Source organism: Podarcis gaigeae (genome assembly GCF_964106915.1).
Source record: "Podarcis gaigeae genome assembly, chromosome: 4".
NCBI lineage: Eukaryota > Metazoa > Chordata > Lepidosauria > Squamata > Lacertidae > Podarcis > Podarcis gaigeae.
In genome coordinates, this window is record NC_139677.1 from 106,538,449 (window position 1) to 106,556,359 (window position 17,911).

General features: G+C 47.9%; 2 protein-coding genes across 4 annotated transcripts in view; one reads left to right on the top strand and one right to left on the bottom strand.

Annotated features, from left to right (window-relative positions):
• LOC310843361 (uncharacterized protein) overlaps positions 1 to 17,911 on the top strand; it is a 172,562-nt gene that overhangs the window by 109,737 nt on the left and 44,914 nt on the right. The gene's annotated exons all lie outside the window — the stretch shown is intronic.
• Positions 129 to 17,225, bottom strand: LOC310843368 (uncharacterized protein). Of its 3 annotated transcripts, none has more exons than XM_083736653.1 (6): positions 17,136 to 17,225; positions 12,771 to 13,259; positions 12,494 to 12,575; positions 11,753 to 11,835; positions 8,838 to 8,964; positions 129 to 1,760 (listed from the first exon to the last, which is right to left on the bottom strand). In XM_083736653.1, exons 2-6 carry the CDS (start codon positions 13,170 to 13,172, stop codon positions 340 to 342), a joined length of 2,115 nt encoding a protein of 704 aa, XP_083592779.1. In that variant the 5' UTR covers positions 13,173 to 13,259; positions 17,136 to 17,225; the 3' UTR covers positions 129 to 339. The 3 variants fall into 3 exon arrangements, with proteins under 3 accessions (XP_083592779.1, XP_083592778.1, XP_083592777.1); XM_083736652.1 differs by having other exon boundaries at positions 17,109 to 17,198; XM_083736651.1 differs by lacking the exon at positions 17,136 to 17,225 and having other exon boundaries at positions 12,771 to 14,821.

Genomic DNA, 17,911 nt, shown 5'->3' on the forward strand with positions numbered 1-17,911 from the left:
TGCGCATTCGCGTGATGTCATTTTACGTGTCTGCACATGTGTGAGCAGCAAAACCTGGAAGTAACTCTTTCTGGCACTTCCGGGTCACCGCAGGATGCAACCTGAAAACACGTAACCTGAAACAAATGTAACAAGAGGTATGACTGTCTATTATGGGGGGGGCAAAGACCCATCGGCCTCTAAAAGTCGACTCCTCTTCCCACATGTCTCAGGACAGTTACAACATAAAAAGACAATATAAAAACACAAAATACACATCTGTAACCCCCCTCCCTACCACATTTTAAAGGGGCATTAGATGTCAATCAGCCAAAGCTGCTGATTGCCTGGCTCCTAAAGCTATATAATGGTTTTTCCAACGTTTGTATGAATTCTCTGATGCTTAGTGAGATGGGAGCTCTGACTGAAGCTCTTTCCACATTCCATGCACTGATAGGGTTTCTCCCCCGTATGAATTCTCTGATGGGAAGTGAGATAGTGGCTGTAACTGAAGCTCTTTCCACATTCCACACACTGATAGGGTTTCTCCCCTCTATGAATTCTTTGATGGGAATTCAGAGAGGAGCTTGTACTGAAGCTCTTTCCACATTCCACACACTGATAGGGTTTCTCTCTTGTATGAATTTTCTGATGGAAAGTGAGAGAGGAGCTCTGAGTGAAGCTCTTTCCACATTCCACGCACTGATAGGGTTTCTCCCCTGTATGAATTCTCTGATGCTTAGTGAGATTGGAGCTTGTACTGAAGCTCTTTCTACATTCCACACACTGATAGGGTTTCTCCCCTGTATGAATTCTCTGATGCATAGTGAGATTGGAGCTCTTACTGAAGCTCTTTCCACATTCCACGCACTGATAGGGTCTCTCTCTTGTATGAATTTTATGATGGGAAATGAGAGAGGAGCTCTGAGTGAAGCTCTTTCCACATTCCACGCACTGATAGGGTTTCTCCCCAGTATGAATTCTCTGATGGGAAGTGAGATGGTGGCTGTAACTGAAGCTCTTTCCACATTCCACACACTGATAGGGTTTCTCCCCTCTATGAATTCTTTGATGGGAATTGAGAGAAGAGCTCGTACTGAAGCTCTTTCCACATTCCACACACTGATAGGGTTTCTCTCTTGTATGAATTTTCTGATGGAAAGTGAGAGAGTAGCTCTGAGTGAAGCTCTTTCCACATTCCACGCACTGATAGGGTTTCTCTCTTGTATGAATTTTATAATGGGAAGTGAGAGAGGAGCTCTGAATGAAGCTTTTTCCACATTCCATGCACTGATAGGGTTTCTCTCCTGTATGAATTCTTCGATGGGAACTGAGATAGGAGCTCGTATTGAAGCTCTTTCCACATTCCAGGCACTGATAGGGTTTCTCTCCTGTATGAATTCTTTGATGGGAACTGAGATCCGAGCTCTTCCTGAAGCTCTTTCCACATTCTACACACTGATAGAGTTTCTCCCCTGTATGAATTAGTTGATGGGAAGTGAGATGGAAGCCCTGACTGAAGCTCTTTCCACATTCCATGCACTGATAGGGTTTCTCCCCTGTATGAATTATCTGATGGGAAATGAGATTGAAGCTTTTCCTGAAGCTCTTTCCACATTCCATGCACTGATAGGGTTTCTTTCCAATGAGAATTATTGTTTGGGAAGTGGAATGGGAGCTCTGACTGCAGCTCTCTCCACATTCCAAATTTTTGCTTGGCTTCTCCTCTCCGGGGGGTTTGTCATGTTCATCCTTGTTCTTGTTTTCCAATTCATGAAAATCTGCAATGGAGACAAAAAAGGGATTAGAGCCTCAGGAACAAATCAAGAAGAACTGAAGGGAGTGGGGTGTTTGCCTTTGTTGGTTGTCATTAACCAACATTTTTATTAATATATTCTGATGGATTGATGAATGTTGATTTGTTTGATATACAATAGTGGCCAAAATTGTGGAAGCCTTTTGGGGGGAAAGTGTATTTCAGATATTTGATGGCTCGTAACGCCACTTTGTTTTGAGTAATACCTTAGAATTATGTATTAATGGAAAGATAATTTAATGAAGAATGTAATCTGTATCTGTATTCTATCAAAAGTCAAAACTGAATAACCAGAAAAAGGAAGCACAACTTGCTTAGGTTGACTTTTGGCAGTGTGTTGTGTGATGGCTATCATGTTGGTTGGTTATTTGGTGTTTTTTCATTTAGTGGTTTGTAAAACATAATAAAATTAAAGAAATGGCACAAGAAGTTGACTGGACATCCAGAAAGTGATGTAAAATAGTACTATTAAGTGAAAAAGGCTACAGTTATGAAGAAATTAGAAGAAAGATGGAGGATTCTTTTTCTTTTTCCAATTTTATCCAATTTTGTTTTAAAAAGTACTGTATTTTTCGCTCCATAGGGCGCAGCTAGTTTTTAGGGGGGGGGAATCAAGGAAAAAAACTTATTTCTCCCCCCCCCCCAGCCCCAAAGAGCAAAGAAGCCAAGAAAACGAGCAGGATCCATCCCGCTGGCTGTCTTGGCTTCCTCTTTAGCTGCGCCAACCTCTCCAGCTGGGAGAGGCTGCATACGGCTTTGGCAGAAGCCAAGACAGCGAGCGGGATGGATCCCGCTCGCTATCTTGGCTTCGTTTTTAGCCGTGGGGCTGGGGTGGGGTCCCCCGACCCCAGCCCCCAGAACAGTTCCTGGAGCAGCAGCAAGATTGAGGGGGGAAAGTGTGTCCTATAGAGCAAAAAATATGGTATATAGATTTTATTAGAGTGGGAAACCAAAGATGAAGAGGTTAAATCAGTCATGTTTAAATGGGCTCAGTATGTGGGACACAACATTCAGGGTGCAAGTTGGGGAAAATTGTGGAAAGTTGACAAAATTTACAGATTGTATATTTTTAATTAAAGATAATTATGAAAAATGCTGGACAGAAGTGAAAAAAGATTTAGAAATATGGTCAAGCCTGAAGCTTTCTTTGCTAGGCCGTATTGCTGCTATAAAAATGAATGTATTGCCAAGAATGTTGTTTTTGTTTCAATCATTGCAAATTTTGGACAAAATGGACTGTTTCAAGAAGCGGCAGAGAGATATTTCTAGATTTGTCTGGCAGGGCAAGAAGCCCAGAATGAAAATTTAAAATACTAACCGATGCAAAAGAAAGAGGTGGATTTGCCCTGCCAGACCTCAAAATTTATTATGAATCAGCTGCATTTTGCTGGCTGAAAGAATGACTGCTTCTTGAAAACAGAGACATTTTGGATATAGAAGGTTTCAATAATGTATTTGGGTGGCATGCATATTTGTGGTATGACAAGGTTAAAGCTCACAAAGCGTTTAAAAACCATATTGTCAGGAAAGCATTGTTTAATGTCTGGATAAGATATAAGGACTTACTGGAAAATAAAACCCCAAGGTGGTTGTCACCAATGGAAGTGAAGGCTCAGAAAAACCTCAATATGGAGGCCAAATGGCCAAAATATTGGGAGATTTTGGAACAAGAGGGAGATAAACTAAAATTGCAGAGCTTTGAAAAACTAAAAAATAAAGTGCGAGATTGGCTTCATTATTATCAAATAATGGAGGCATACAATTTGGACAAGAAAATTGGCTTCCAGGTGGAAAAATCAAAATTGGAAACAGAATTGTTAAATCCCAAAACAAAGACTCTGTCAAGAATGTATAACTTGCTGTTGAAATGGAATACTCAGGATGAAACTGTGAAATCTGCTATGATTAAATGGGCACAAGATGTTCGACACAACATTATGTTGGCTGACTGGGAACAGTTATGAACCACAGGTATGAAATTTACGGCATGTAATGCCTTAAGAGAGAATATAATGAAAATTATTTACAGGTGGTACATGACACCAGTCAAGCTTGCAAAAATATATCATTTGCCTGATAATAAATGTTGGAAATGTAAAGAGACTGAAGGTACATTCTTTCACCTTTGGTGGATGTGCCCAAAGATTAAGGCTTTCTGGGAGATGATCTATAATGAAATAAAAAAGGTATTTAAATATACCTTCCTGAAGAAACCAGAGGCCTTTCTCCTGGGCATTGTCGGCCAATTGGTGTCAAAGAAGGATAGAACTTTTTAAATGTATGCAATAACAGCAGCAAGAATACTTATAGAGAAGTATTGGAAGACACAAGATGTACCCACCCGGGAAGAATGGCAGATGAAGGTGATGGACTATATGGAACTGGCGGAAATGACTGGCAGAATCCGAGACCAGGGAGAAGAGTCGGTGGAAGAAGATTGGAAGAAATTTAAAGACTATCTACAGAAACACTGTAAAATTAAGGAATGCTAAAAGGATGTTGGAATGAAGTAATGTGGTTTTTGCAGTAATGCTATATAGGGTTAAGGAATATTGGATTGTCAACAGGTCAGAATGTAAAGTTACAATATATTAAGATAAATTAGTAAGATAAAAACAAGGATGGAAAGGATTTGCTGAAATAAGCAATTGAACTAGGGAGGTGTGAGGAGGTCAAAAAAGGGAGGTGTGAGGAGGTCAAGGAAACAAGTAAATGAAAGACAAGACATGGAAAGATGGATTTCTTTTTAATTGTTTTTACTTTTTCTGTATTTTGTATTTTCTGTTTTTCTTTTTCTTTATTTTTGTAATTTTTTGAAACTTTAATAAATATTATTTTTTAAAAAAAAATTATTAAGAGAAATTTACATGAAGATGATGTATAGATGGTACCGTATTTTTCGCCCCATAGGACGCACTTTTTCCCCTCCAAAAATGAAGGGGAAATGTGTGTGCGTCCTATGGGGCGAATGCAGGCTTTCGCTGAAGCCTGGAGAGCAAGAGGCATCGGTGCGCACCGACCCCTCTCGCTCTCCAGGCTTCAGGAAGCTGTCCGCAAGCCTTGCACGCCCGGCAGGAGCTCCCGCCAGGCGCGCAAGGCTTGGGGCGGCAGCCTGTTGCCCGAAGCACAGGGAGCCCTCCGGAGGGCTCCCCGTGCTTCGGGCGAGTGTCTGCAAGCCTTGCACGCCCGGCAGGAGCTCCCGCCAGGCGCGCAAGGCTTGGGGCGGCAGCCTGTTGCCCGAAGCACAGGGAGCCCTCTGGAGGACTCCCCGTGCTTCGGACGAGTGTCTGCAAGCCTTGCACGCCCAGCAGGAGCTCCCGCCAGGCGCGTGAGGCTTGGGGCGGCAGCCTGTTGCCCGAAGCACGCGGAGCCCTCCGGAGGGTGCCCATGCTTCGGGCGAGTGTCTGCAAGCCTTGCGCGCCCGGCAGGAGCTCCCGCCAGGCGCGTGAGGCTTGGGGTGGCAGCCTGTTGCCCGAAGCACGCGGAGCCCTCCGGAGGGTGCCCCGTGCTTCGGGCGAGTGTCTGCAACCCTGCGCGCCCGGCAGGAGCTCCCGCCAGGCGCGCAAGGCTTGGGGCGGCAGCCTGTTGCCCGAAGCACAGGGAGCCCTCCGGAGGGCTTCCCGTGCTTCGGGCGAGTGTCTGCAAGCCTTGCGCACCCGGCAGGAGGGCTCCCCGTGCTTCGGGCGAGTGTCTGCAAGCCTTGCGCGCCCGGCAGGAGCTCCCGCCGGGCGCGCGAGGCTTGGGGCGGCAGCCTGCTGCCCGAAGCACGCGGAGCCCTCCGGAGGGTGCCCCGTGCTTCGGGCAGGCGTGTGCAAGGCTTGAGGCGGCAGCCGCGGCTGGAGGGGGGAAATAATTTTTTTTATTCATTCCCCACCCCAAAAAACGAGGTGCGTCCTATGGACCGGTGCGTCCTATAGGACGAAAAATACGGTATATCACACCAGTGAAAATGGCAAAGATGTTTAAGAAAGAAAATAAGAGATGCTGGAGATGTAAAGAAAAGGAAGGAACATTTTATCATATGTGGTGGGAATGCAAATGCATTAAAAAATATTGGGAAATGATATATAATGAACTGGAAAAAATGTTAAAAATGAGCTTTGGTAAACATCCTGAAGCCTTTCTGTTAGGTATCTCAAATCAAGAGCTGCCAAAAGAAAAATGGACATTATTTATGTATGCTACAACAGCGGCAAGAATCTTGACTGCACAAAATTGGAAGATGGAAGAAATACCATCAAAAGAACAATGGTAATAAAAACTGATGACTTATGCAGAATTGGCTAAGCTAACAGAGAAACTACGAGAGAAGGACAAAAAGGATTTTGAAAGAGTTTGGGAACCATTTACAGGTTATTTGCAGAAACAACAAAATAGATTGGACTCACTGGCAGGGTCTGAATAAACATTCACAACTTTATTATAGTAATAGAAATTTTAACAAAATGATAAGGGAATTTACTTTTATATAAAGCAGGACACAATAAATAAAACTAAATAACTCAGTAGAGGGGGAGTTTGTTGGAAAACTAGCCCCATCTGGAGAAGCTGTCCCCTCTCCCTGCTCCCGGAGCTGGTTTACCAGTGATCTGCCTCTGGCTGCGTTCCCAGACAGACCAGGGAGATCTTGAGATAGGCGACATTTCCCAGCATGGGAAAATCCACGCCCACTTCTCCCCCTCTGCAGGGGAAAGAAGAGTAGTCAGAAATCTATTTACATATTGTTTCTTTCTGACATTACAGCTCTACAGAAAACATGTCCGATCTCTTCAGTTTCCACCCAGCAAGTGACAAAGACTTCCTTTACAACCGCAACAGGAAGGTCTCCAATTACACACTGGACACAGACTTCCAAAGCCTGTGAACTTCCGGGAATTTACTTTCCCACAGCTAGCCATATCACATGATGTCAACAAGCTGGCTGTCTGCAGCTGCGATGTTCTCATATTGTAACAGAGTTGAGGGAAGTCCGGAGGACGGGAGGGAGAACAATTGTATATAACACGATGATTGAGATATTTTTATTTGTTATAAAATTCGATAAATATTCATTTTTAAAAAAGAAAGAAAGAAGAAGAAAGATTGAGGAAAACTTAACCAAAGCTGGCCTTTCTATATTTGTGAAGAGGTATAAGGAGACTCAGTCACTACAAAATCAGACTGGTAAAGGAAGGAAAAGGTGCACAACAGCAAGTGACAATCAAAGGATGAAGAGACTGTGCCTACATGACAGAAGAAAATCATCTGGGTGTTTACAAGATGACATGGGGCAATGTAAGGTGAAGTTGAGTGCAAGGACTGGTATAATGCTAGAATTCCAAGGGAAAAGCCATTATCTCTCAAGCAAAGGTGGAAAAGATTAAACTGGCTAAAACCCATGTTAACTGGACAGCGGAACAATGGGACAGTGTTATTTGGAACGATGAGACCCCAATCTCCTTGCTTGGTAGTGATGGCATGAAATACGTGAGGAGGAGAATGGGAGATTTACATCCTACTTGCATTACACCGACCGTGAAACACCCAGAAAGTGTGATGATCTGGAGTTGTATGACAGCAAAAGGTGGGGGCAGAATTTGTGTCATTAATGGGAACGTCAATGCCCCCAAATACATAAATCAAATACTTGAGCCTGAACTGAAGTGTTCTGAATGTGAAATCCTATTCCACTGCTGGAATGGCCTGGGAATAGCCCAAGCAAAAATCTTGGGAGCCGACCAAAGAAACTTGTTAGTCAGAAGCAACCCAGCAATAAAGCCCAATTAACAGAGGCAATAATTCCATCTGGGTTTCACATTATCACAGCTGCAGAACTAAAAAACTTGCTTCACTCCATGAGAAGGCGTTGTAAGGCCAGAATTAAAGCTAAAGGTTACCGAAGTCAGTATTAATTGACATGGTGAGAATTTCTGTATATCTCCTTTTTTCTAAGCGTTTCACATTTCTTTTTTATGACTACTGTTCTAATAAATACTCCTTCATAAAAGTTATTGCATTGCAATCTTCATTAAATTATCTTTCCTATGGTAAGGTAAAGGGACCCCTGACCATTAGATCCAGTCGTGACCGACTCTGGGGTTGCGGCGCTCATCTCGCTTTATTGGCCGAGAGACCCAGTGTTTGTCCACAGACAGCTTCTGGGTCATGTGGCCAGCATGACTACGCCGCTTCTGGCGAACCAGAGCAGCGCACGGAAACGCAGTTTACCTTCCCGCCAGAGCGGTACCTATTTATCTATTTGCACTTTGACGTGCTTTCGAACTGCTAGGTTGGGAGGAGCAGGGACCGAGCAACGGGAGCTCACCCCGTCGTGGGGATGCGAACCGCCGACCTTCTGATTGGCAAGCCCTAGGCTCTGTGGTTTAACCCACAGCGCCACCCGCGTCCCTTTCCTACGGTATCACTTCCCAAAAAAGTGGTGTTATGAGCCATCAAACACACTTTTTAAAAAGGTTTCCATGATTTTAGCCACTAGTATAAGTTGTTCAATTAAAGTTAATATACTTTTTATATGGGATTGATGTTTCATGTGTATATATGTGTTGGAAGCCACCCAGAGGAGCTGGGGCAACCCAGCCAGATGGGCAGGGGATAAATAAAAATTACTACTATTACTATCACTGATACTACTACCTGAGATTCAGTAAGCTCTTCTCTGGGAGGGATTTTGTTTGGCCCAGTCATGGCATCCCCTCCATCGCCAATGTCAGGTGTCTCTCTAGTCAACCCAAGACTGACAGCAGCAAAAACAAAAACAGAAAACCTGACAGAAGCTACTTATCTTTCCTAACAACTCTGAAGCTGACATTTAAGATGCCTGGGCAGTTCTGACCAGCCTAATCGTAGTATAAAAAGGCAGAACTGGTGGAAGATTTTTGACAGAAAAAACTGTAATTTGCTGTTCAAGGCTTATTGTGGGGGCGTTAGGTTCCCAGGTGTTGTAGGGGGCGCTGTTGAGCTCTGTGAAAATATTCGAGGTTTGTCAAATAGAGGTATTTTTTGAATTTCCAGGCAGATAGGACAATCCCACAGGGAGCCTTACCAAGAGAGGCCACGGTCCCACGAGTCTCCTCCATGACGTCCTTATGCAGAGCTCTCTGGTCAGGATCCAGCAACGCCCACTCCTCATCCGTGAAACGAACAGCGACATCTTCAAAGCACACTGGACCCTAAAAGAAAAAGGGAAATGTCCTCCTCTGAAACAGGATCAATATGACCTGCTACACAATGCTCTGTTATTTCCTTCCTGTTAATGCAGCCGCTGGAAGAGATCATCAGGGGGTTTGGGCTGGGTGTTGATCAATATGCGGATGATAACCAGCTCTACCTCTCTTTCAGATCAGAACCAGTAAAGGCGGTGAAGGTCCTGTGTGAGTGCCTGGAGGCGGTTGGTTGGTTGGTTGGTGGATGGATGGTGGTTAACAGATTGAGGTCGAATCCTGACAAGACAGAAGTACTGTTTTGGGGGGACGGGGGCGGGTGGGTGGGTGTGGGGGACTCCATGGTCCTGAATGGGGTAATTGTGCCCCTGAAGGACCAGATGCACAGCCTGGGAGTCAATTTGGACTCACAGCTGTCCATGGAGGCGCAGGTCAATTCTGTATCCAGGGCAGCTGTCTCCCAGCTCCATCTGGCAAACAGGATGAGACCCTCTCTCATCTCTGTCTCGCCAGAGTGGTGCATGCTCTGGTTATCTCCCGCTCGGACTACTGCCATGCGCTCTACCTGGGACTACCTTTGAAGTTGACCCGGAAACTACAACTAATCCAGAATGCGGCAGCTGGACTAGTGGTGACTGGGAGCAGTCATTTTTTTGTAAATAGGTGGTACTCCACCTTGTGGTTTTCAAATCATTCTGCCTACGCAACATCCCAGTTTCCCTGATGGAAGGATCCCCTTTCTCCTCTCCTCGTGAGTTGTTCTGGGGAGGTTCCCTCCCAGTGCCCTGGAGCCAAGTTCAAGGGGTTCATGGGGGCATGGAGAGGGGGAGGAATGGGGGGGCAGGCTCCATTTTGCAGTGGACGGGGCTAGCTAGGAGAATCCTGGACACTATTTGTAATCATCTGTCCACTGCTTAGAAGCCTATTCTAGCATTCAGTGATGAATATAGAAATACAAGAAGCCTAGTCTGGATGGCCATCTGTCTTGGGTGATCCAGCTGAGACTCCTGCAATGCAGGGGGTGGGACTTGATGACCCTTTTGGTCCCTTTCAACTCTAGGATTCTATGAAAACAGCAACTACAGATGAATCCTACTGGCGACATTCAGAAGGCTGGTGTAAAGGTGGTGTTTCCCCTGCGCAGTAACACTTTGGCACAGTCAGCGTGTATATATATATACACACATATACAAGAAACAGCTACAGTTCAGAATTACGCGTCCAAACCTGTTGAGTCAGATTCGGGGAGCGGCTTCCTACGATTCCCGCACAAGACGTCTTTGATCCTTACTGAAGCACGTGAACGTAAGCAGGTACTCGCTTGGTGTTAAATAAGGATCAAGAAGACTCAGCAATGGAGAATAAGAAGGTGAGGTTTATTGCCAGGCAATAAGGACCCAGTTTGGAATCTCTTCCAAAAGGAACTGGGACCCCGATTCACAGAAATCCAGGTCTTTATACCTGAGCAGATCACAGCAAATCATAGATCGTGAGACAACCATGAGGCAGTCACGATATTGCCAGCGAAAATTAGCCAATTAGCAAGCTTCTTGCCATGCTACCAGCTCCTGGTCAAGCACGGAGTTCTAGTTCTGCTTTCCGATGCTTGCAGTGACGCTCTGTCTAACCTCTCCCCTAGTTATGACAGGACAGGGAGTTTGGAGATTTTGCGGTTTTGCTCTTCCTGTTCTGTGGATTAATTTAGCCTGTATCTGAGGGGATTTTGTACCACAATCTCTGATTCACGTCTTCTCCTTGTCCAGGGTACACGGATGTTTGTAGGGGAAAGGTCGGCTCCTAATTTTGCTGTTTCAAGCAGTATGCAATTAGCTAAGGCACGGCTTCCCTTTGATTCAAAATGGATTATAAAACACTGTAAGCCCTGATTATGTGTGAGCATATATGAATATATTGATTACTGATAACTGATTATATGGATAGCATAGGGGTAGCCCTTCTTCCTTGCCTCATTACGTTTCATTTCCCTTCTTGTCTGTGCTGATTTGAAAGCCCCCTCCCTTCCGGAGTCTCAGCTTCCTCCCTGAGCCTCTAGGTTGTTGAGGGGCTCTTCAGCATCCCTGAGCCCCGGCTCTCCCTGACTGCTCTCCGCCCCGTGTTCTGCCTCTTCTGTCCATTACTCCTCCGAATCCTCCCTGATAGCTGGCGTCACAGAGTTGCGTGGGCAGGAAAACCCACAGTTCACAGCTGGAGTTAACTCTTTATCAGCAAGAACACGATATTCACAGGCTGAGTTTCAGGCCTAATGAGAACAGCAACTCATTCCCTGAGGGTATGTGAAGGCCCCTGGCTCCCAACAGCTTTCCAAGTCCCCTCCTCTCTGGGGTTTATTGCAAGCGATGCACCAGTGCGCCAGTGTGCAGCCTGCCTTTGCTCCTCCATTGTCAGACGTCTCCTGGCTCTGAGAGACAAGCAGGGAGGGGGGCTTCTGGCAGAAGGAGAGGGAGCTCCCAGTGGCTCCTCCTTCTCCTGACTCACCTCTGCCTCTCGACCTCCCTCCTCCACTCGCCTCCCCCCTCTTCTGCCTCTGATTCTGGACTGCATTCTGCCACAGAGTCTCCCAGCTCACTAAGCCCTGTTACCCCTTCAGTTTCTGACACCTCCTCTTCCCAGGCTTATCCCTCATCCTTCCTCCACCTCCACTCCCTGGGCTCTGACCCATTTTCCCTTCCTGGTTCCCCGGCTGCTTCCTCCCACCATTCCTCTGTGCCCAACCAGTCCATGACATTGCTCCATCCCTCGGCCTCTGTCCCCCCCCCCCCCCGCAGCTTCCCCTGACCTGATCTGGTTCCAGAGCCGCTGCTTCCCTTCTGCCCCCATGAAAAGATGGACCAGGAGGTCTTGCCGGCATCATTCTGTCACCTGCAAGAGAAAAAAGGTAAGCAGGATGCCAGCAGTGCCTGCTTCTCTCACAGGTGAATCAGGGCATTTGTAACTACAGATGGGCCTTTCAGAAAGCCTTACCTGCTGAGCGCATTTGGATGGTTGTGCCCATTTCATGTTAGTTGTGCAAAACTACTTCTCCCTTCCTGTCAGAAATGAGTTGTGAGCACTCAGTGGAGATAAGAGTCCGGGAACCCAGCCATATTTACAAAGGGTTTATTTCTTCTTGACATTATTTACAGCAGTTCAAAAGTGCGACTCAATCATGGTGGGTAGTTGTCCCGACTAACTTCCTTCTGTTTTGGGGGCCAGCATAGCCAACGTCGAAGCCCAACCCCCCTCCTTTGTCTATGACGAGAGGTGCTTGCCCTCAGACGTTCATCCTCCCTCTCAGATTCACCCCCCTATGACCTCTCTTCATCTTCTCCCTCTTCTGAAGATGAACAGCTGCTGATCAAAGGAGGTCTCTTCCCAGGCCCTCCTCCCTTTCTGTCTCCAGTTCCCTGACACTTCCTTTGGACCCTTGGTTCCAACTGTCCCCCCCCCCCAAAAAAACCCCAAGATGAAAACAACCCACAGAGTAGCTGGGAAAGCAACAGAATGAGACCAAATGGAGAAAAACCACCTTCTTCCTTACCCAGTGGCCGCTCTCTGGTGTCCAATGGAGGCCTCTCTGCCTCACAGGAATCCAGGTCCATTTCTGCAAAGAGATCCTTTCCCTGAAAAAGAAACAAGGATTCAAAACAGAGAATGGGGGAAAATGTAAGAAAGAGAATGACAAAGATTTGAAGGGTGTTAGATCTCATGCCATGGATGCCTTGCAGAAAAAGCATGGGCCATCAGCAGACCATTATGGGATGTTCTCTGTCCTGTTTGGAGCCCCTTGGGAGTATCCAGAGGAAAGTCTCTCTCACCTGCTTTCTCTCCTCTGCCTGACTCAGGAGGAAACCTTCGGCCAGGGCCACCGCCTGGGAACTGGTCTCCGCTCCGCATTCCCTCACCCAGCTCTCCATCTCCGGAGGAAGAACAGCCAGGAACTGCTCCAAGATCACCAGGTCCAGCATCTCAGCTTTCGTGTGCCTTTCTGGCTTCAGCCACTGACGGTCAAGGTGGTAGAGTCGGCTGCAAACCTCTCGGGGTCCTTTGGCCTCCTGGCAGCAGAACTGCCTCAACTGCTGGCTCTGCACCTCTGAGCGGAGGGTGTCCTCCTCACCCAGGATCTTCTGCCCAGAGTTTTCCCAGAATCCCCCACTGCTCCCAGTTTGGATGGCACGGCCTCTTCCTGCTTCAGGGCCAGCTGAGTCTCGATCATCCATCTGTGCTCTCAGGAAGCCTCTGAGAGGTCAGAAGGAACCCTTTGGTCTTCTGCCAAGTTCGGTCTTAATGAGAAGCTCTAGCAATTCCTACAAAGCAAATGCATTGTTACGGAATTGTTTTTATTATTATTAGTTAATATTTTTATTTTTTTGTATATTTGATATAGTTTTGTATAGTTTGTATAGTTTTATTCCTTAGGTGAGAGGGTCAGGGCTGTCTGGGAGTGGGCCCCATCCAACAGAATGGCAGAGGCAAGTTCCCCAGGGTGGGGGTGGGGATGCACTGGGACACCCGATCACAGTGGTCATGGGTAGGAGGAAGAGTTACACCAAGACCAGACCACGTCATTGTTTGAGGACTATCCCTGCCTCCGGGTCAGGTCTTGACTGGATGGATGCTGGAATCAGCAAGGGAGACCCACGTGACCTTAAGGGTCTGCTACGCAATGCCAGGTCAATGGTTCATGAGACCACTGCCATCCACGACTTGGATGGAGGACTTGACCTGGCATGTTTACCTCTATGGATGTGGGTGATCTGACAAGAAGTGAAACCGAAACAAAAGAAGTGTCATGGTCGGATCACTTCCTGGTGCAACTGGACTTCTCCACAACCTTTCCCCTCTGCAGGGAGGTGGGACCGATTCGGATGGCCCACCCCCACCACTTAATAGATCCAAATGGTTTCCAGAAAGGAGGAGGGGATGTTTTATCCTATGTTGATGGCCTTTCAGCTGATTTCCTTGTGGCCCCTGGAATGTGGAGTTAACCAGGGCTATCGATGGCCTGGTTCCGAAGCGACCTCTCCGATACATGGAGCCTGGACAGCCCCGTGGTTTTCCCCGGAACTGAGGGCGATGAAACAATCACTGAGATGGCTAGAGTGTCGGTGGCAGAAAACACACTCTGAATCTGACCAGATACGGGTTAGAGCTCAACGTCAAGCCTACCAAGTGATGATAGCGATGGCTTTCTTCACTGCCTCTATTGCATCTGCAGAAAACAAAACCAGGAGACTCTTTTAGGTGGTTTGCAATTTAGTGGAACCACCTGCATCAAAAGGACCCTAAGATCTCCTGCAATGATTTGGCAAAGTTTTTTTGCAGATAAAGTCACTCAGATTTGGAAAGAGGTAGACTCCACCATGGGAGCAGGGCCAGGGCAGGAGAGTGCTAGAGTCCTGTCTAGTTAGGTTGTGTGGGATCAATTCAAGTTTGTTACCTCCAAGGATGTGGACAGGCTGCTTGGACAAGTGAAAGTGACCACCTGCCTCCTTGATCATCCTGGCTCATAAAAGTGAACCGGGAAGGGCTGAGCAATGGGCTCTGCAGGGTGGTGAATGCTTCTCTCTGTGAGGGAGCCTTCTCAGACCCGATGAAAGAGGCAATTATTAAACCACCAGCCCAATATAGCCAACTATCACCCAGTCTCAAATTTTCCATTTTTGGGCATGGTGATTGAGCGGGTGGTTGCTGAAAAACTCCAGGCATGCCTGGAGGATGCAGATCATTTGGATTCCTTCCAATCGGGATTCAGGTCTCACCATGGGACTGAAATTCCCTTGGTCGTGCTGGTTGATGATTTCCGGCAGGCTAGGGACAAAGGTGAGAGCTGTTTCCTAGTTCTGATGGATCTCTCAGTGGCCTTTGATACCATTAACCACAACATTCTTCTGGACCGTCTTGAGGGGCTGGGAGCTGGGGGCACTGTTATACAGTGATTAATCTCATTCCTCATGGGCCATGTTCAGAAAGTGGTGGTGGGGGGGATGAATCTTCAGACCCCTGGGCTCTCACTTGTGGGGTGCCTCAGGGTTCCATCCTCTCCCTGATGCTTTTTAACATATATATGAAGCTACTGTGAGGGATCATAAGGAGGTTTGGGCTGGGTATTCATCAGAATGCGGATGATACCCAGCTCTACCTCTCTATTAAATCAGAACATGTGAAGGCGGTGAAGGTCCTGTGTGAGTGCCTGGAGGCGGCTGGTTGATGGATGGATGGGGGCTAACAGAAGTACTCTTTTGGGGGACAGAGGATGGGCAGGTGTGGGGAACTCCCTGGTCTTGAATGGGGCAACTGTGCCCCTGAAGGACTAGGTGTGCAGCCTGGGAGTCATTTTGGACTCATAGCTGTCCATGAATGTGCATGTCAATTCTGTGTCCAGGGCAGCTGTCTACCAGCTCCATCTGGTACACAGACTGAGACCCTACCTGCCCGCGGACTGTCTCGCCAGAGTGGTGCATGCTCTAGTTATCTTCCGCTCGGACTTCTGCCATGAGCTCTATGTGGGGCTACCTTTGAAGGTGACTCGGAAACTACAACTACCGTAACCCAGAATACGGCAGCTAGACTGGTGACTGGGAGCGGCCACTGTGACCACATAACACCAGTCCTGAAAGACCTACATTGGCTCCCAGTACATTTCTGAGCACAATTCAAAGTGTTAGTGCTGACCTTGAAAGCCCTAAAGGGCCTCAGCTCAGTAGACCTGAAGTAGCATCTCCACCTCCATCATTCAGCCTGAGGTCCAGCTCCGAGGGCCTTCTGGTGGTTCCCTCCCTGTGAGTAGTAAGGTTACAGGGAACCAGGAAGAGGGCCTTCTCGTTACTGGTGCCCGCCCTGTGGAACAGCCTCCCATCAGATGTCACGGAAATAAACAACTATCTGACTTTTAGAAGACATCTGAAGGCAGCCCTGTTTAGGAAAGTTTTAAATGTTTGATGTTTCATTCTGTTTCTAGTATTCTATTGGGAGACACCCAGAGTGGGTGGAGTATAAATATTATTATTATTATTATTAATTTTATCATTGGAACCAGGGCTGGACTGCACCACAGCCCAAACCATGAGGTATCTGGAGGAGGAGGAGGAGGAGGAGGAGGAGGAAGAGGAGGAGGAGGAGATGAAGAAAGCAGCCTCTAGCTCTCCTAGAAGGAAGATTGCAATGCAAAAAGGTGAGGCAACTGAAGGGGTTTCTGGGAGATGAATCAGCCTGGTTGCTCCTGCCTTCCAGTCAATGCATGAAGGCAGAACTGACTGACAGGGGAGTCATTTGTATCTTGTGGAAAATGGATGCCTGGCTCTAGTGGGGGTCCTCACCAGGGGGTCCTCAGGAGTTGCTCCCCACCCCCACTCCCCTGCTTCTGTCTCCTTTTCTTGCACTTGGACTCTCTGCCGCTCTCAAGACAGACTCCTGGGTGGGGTCACTTTTTCTTTGCTCTGAGGGCCAGGTATGTTTCTAGCCAACACCCTAAGGGCCAAGTTCGCAAGGCCAAAAACACCTCCCTTGAAATTTAGGAGTGTAATTTAGTATTAGTATTCTCTTAGATAGCTTAACACACACACAGCTACTGATTCCAAGGTCCCTGGAGGCTCAGTGAGTAGCAGCGCCCATTTCCGGCTGCTTTGCCAGCAACAATCCCTTTGGGAGAGAGAGGATGTGGTCCTGGGATGCCCTGCTCTGGGTGCGAGGGGATTGCTGCAGTGGCCTCCGTGGGGAGCTGCCCTGGGAGACGACTCGGAAACTGGTCCCCAATGCAGCAGCCAGACTCTGGGCTGGGATCCCTCTCCTTATTCCTGGCCTTTCTCTCCCACCTTTTTTTTTTGGGGGGGGGGGGCTAGTCCACCTCCTCGTCCAGCTTTGGAAAACCATTTGCACATTTTTCGTCCGTTGTGCAATGAGGCTGAGCGACGTCACACAGAGTTAAAGTCCCAGGGACCCCTTTGTTTAAAGAAGGGAGATCTTTTCTGAAGCAGGGGGGAGGGGTAGAGGGCCGAATGAGTTTGGGATCCTCTGATTTGCAGGAAGGAGAGCGTGGCAGACCTGGCCCCTCCCTGGCTGGACCCTCCCGTCCCTGACTTGGGGTGTCCCCCCCCCTTGCAGGAGCAGATCAGGCCCCCCGGCCTCCTCCCCAGCCCCAACCCTGGGACCCCCACCAGATCCCAGAGAGAGAGGAGACTCACCAGATCCCAGGAGGGGAGAGCGAGGCAGCCCTTGCAGGAGAGACACCAAAGCACGAAAGGACTGGGGAGGGAGGGAGGGGCCTTGGCTCTGGAGGACCTGCCCCCCTTGCTTCCTGGCCTCTCTAGGAAGGCAGCTCGGTTCCCTTTAACCCTTGCCAAGCCGAGTCCCTCCAGCTCAGCCCTCTCTCGCTTGGCAGAACCTCATATTCTTATTATTTGTTATTCATTCCGGGGGCAGCTCCCCCCCCCCGGCTCCGCCCATGCCCAGATATCCTTTTGGGGGTGAGGCTCCTGGCTGGACTCTGAGCATCTCCCTCCCTTGGCCAGAAACAGAGGAAGAGCCTGCAGGGAAAAGGGCTTTGCAGGAGGCAAGGAAGCTCCTCCTGGAATTCAGGAGTGGAGAGAGAGGAGGGGAACCCAGGGTCATCCAGAGGAGGAGGACACGAGAGCGAGGCTTTGGATGGAAACCACCATTTGTGTTTGGGGCCCCTGAGATTGGTGTGGGGTGAGGAAAGTTTAGTCGGAAGAGCACAAGACTTTTAATCTCAGGGTTGTGGGTTCTAGCCCTGCATTGAGAAAAATAATTTCCTGCATGGCAGGGGGTTGGACTAGATGACCCTCATGGTCCCTTCCAACTCTTCAATTCTATGACCAGATGTAATTCCCCCCCCCTGAAAAAACCCACCCACCCACCCACCTAGCCTGCTCTTGTGCCTTCAGGGGCGTTTGATCTTCACTAAAGATAAAGGGAAGCTTTTCCCAGTATGGAGATGATG